The following is a 2537-nucleotide window of genomic DNA, read 5'->3' as shown; positions in this document are numbered from 1 at the left end:
CCAAATCTTTATTTAAATTTTATATTATATTTCAAGTCATGTATAAATTAAAAAAAAAAACTATATATAAAAAGTTGTGTATTTACTTTCTCATTCTCAATATTTCTTTTAGTTATACACAATTATTAAGATAATAATTAAACTTTATTGAAATATACAAGTTTGAGAAAGACAAAATAGCTAAAATACCCTTTATTAATAATCAGAGTATATTTTCTTTTTTCATATTTAGTTATGATTGTCATTAATATCTCTTATTTTTAATAATAAATACTGAAGAATATAACAGTATATATAAATTAATGAATGCAATACAAAGTTAAAACTAGAAAGAAATACTTAATAAGAAAAGTAAAGAATTCTTTTTAAATAGAACTAGCTAAAAATACGTATTAATCAAAGTCTTAATATAAAAAGGTTTATATAAAAAATTTAAACATTTTTAGCAAATTGTATATTTAATGAAAAACTTTAAACCATAATTAAATTAACATTTGTTTTTCTGTAACTCATCATTCTTTGCTTCCATTTTGTTGAAGTAACTCGGGAGACAATAACTTTTGCTCCTTCCTGGTACGTAGCTTTCCATATTTTCCAAAAAAAATATAAAATTAATGTATATCATATCATCACATGTTTACTACATTGAAAATTGGAATGGATGAGACAAAGCCACACAAAGCAGAATCGAAATTTGCATATCAATCAAAATTAATGCCAACAGCAGTGTTCCACATGTGGGAAGCGCCATATCGCGTTTCTCGCTCTTAATAATTTGGGGGCTCTTTAATAATTGGTTGGAACAATATAACGTCCAAGTCTAAAATAAGGGTTTTGTCTCTAAGATTTTGGATAAAAATTAAATTTGTTTTTGAATTTTTTTTGTTATTAAAATTATTTTTAATATTATAAAATATTATAAATTTATTTTTTTGTTTGTAAAAAATATTTTTTTTGACTATTTTGTCTTTAAAAAATTTTTCGCTCACTACTATTTTTTAACTTCCAACTCTCTTCATCATCATTGAGCCTTTTTCTCTTTCTTTCTCCCATACTCATGCTCTCCCTTATTACTAACTCTTAACCACATTAACAATTCAACAACACCAATAATTACAAAATAAATTAACAATCTAACAACAGCAACAATCACAAGTCTAATCATTACATTTTTATTATCTTGGCCTTTTTTTTCTTACTGCAACAAAACCATTACAAATCTAACCTTAATTCTGTCCAAAATCAACAATAACAAAAACAAATAAAAAGTAAATCAAAGAAAAATGATACAGAAAAAATTAGAAAAAATAAAAGAATGAAGAATAGATTGAAATCCAGAAAATCAAGTAAAAGGAAGAAACAATGGAACAGAAATTTGGCTGAAATCCAAGAAATAACAAAACACAGAGCTATTGAAACAACAACAAACCACAAAACACAATGTTTTTTTTTTCTGTATTTTGTACCAAGACAAACAAAAAATACAATATTTTTCTTTGCAACAACAAAACACAGAAGCCAATAGAAGTCGATGGAGCACTTCCTCTCAAAACAAACCCCAGAATACCCAACACCCACTTTCCCACACGCATGGAGCACTAAAGCAGATGACTTTACTCTCGCCAAAGACCTCCTAGAAGCAACCGGATCTGATGCCTAATGCATGTGCCTTCGAAGAAGCAGAACAGAGAGAATCAAAACACAAAAGGGGGGGAGAGAGAGAGAGAGAGAGAGAGAGAGAGAGAGGACCTGTTGCCATCCCCCTGACGAAGCAACTGCTGATGTCTCCTCGCCGTAGAAGGCCACCCTCTTCTCCGGCGTCGCCTCCCTCTTCTTTCTTTCCTTTTCTTTCTTCTTCTTCTTTTGTTTCTTTTTTTCGTTTTAGTTTGTCTGTTTTAGGTGCAGTAGGAAGGGGTGGGGGTAATGGATGGGTGAGACTGGGGTAATTAGTAATAATAGGAAAAGGGTATTTGTGTCATTTCAAAAATTATTATGTTTAAAATGACAATTTTATAACGTTTTGTAACGTTAATGATGATTTTAATAACAAAAAAATCTCGAGAACGATTTTGATTTTGACCTCAGACCTTAGGGACGAAAAAAGTACTTAACCCTCCGAAATAATTATGCCTATAAAATAATGAGTAAGGTGATAACTAAGAATACTCCAAAATTTCGACTAAAATAGTTAGTTTTTTTAAAAAAATTAATTAAAATTTTTATAATAATAAATGGTTTTTTTCTCTTCCTGAGTTGTAAGTTGATAAATAATATTGGAATGCAGATTGAAGTGACAGCGGCAAGAGAAGTTGCAGATGAATGCCCACTTAAGTCTTTCAGGTTCTACAAAACAAAGGAAATTCCAACAGGCTCTTATGAAATCAAGACTGGAGCTAAGAACATTCGAACACCATGGTGGTAAGAGATTTATATGACTCTATCTATTCATGCTTTACTATCTGTTAGTAATAATAATTATGACGACGCATATATACACATGCATGTAAAAGGCCTTTTATTAGCTTCATACATTCATA

The 2537-nt window shown here is 29.5% G+C and overlaps 1 protein-coding gene across 1 annotated transcript in view; it reads left to right on the top strand.

The window, feature by feature from the left end:
- The window catches only part of LOC107643991 (alpha-dioxygenase 1), a 22700-nt gene that overhangs the window by 6547 nt on the left and 13616 nt on the right, over positions 1–2537 (top strand). Inside the window, exon 4 of the mRNA XM_016347753.2 lies at positions 2285–2418. Within this exon, the coding sequence (XP_016203239.1) occupies positions 2285–2418 (134 nt within the window). The remainder of the gene's footprint in view (positions 1–2284; positions 2419–2537) is intronic.

Source organism: Arachis ipaensis, chromosome B05, assembly GCF_000816755.2.
Source record: "Arachis ipaensis cultivar K30076 chromosome B05, Araip1.1, whole genome shotgun sequence".
NCBI classification, from domain to species: domain Eukaryota; kingdom Viridiplantae; phylum Streptophyta; class Magnoliopsida; order Fabales; family Fabaceae; genus Arachis; species Arachis ipaensis.
This window is presented reverse-complemented; position numbering and strand designations above follow the sequence as displayed.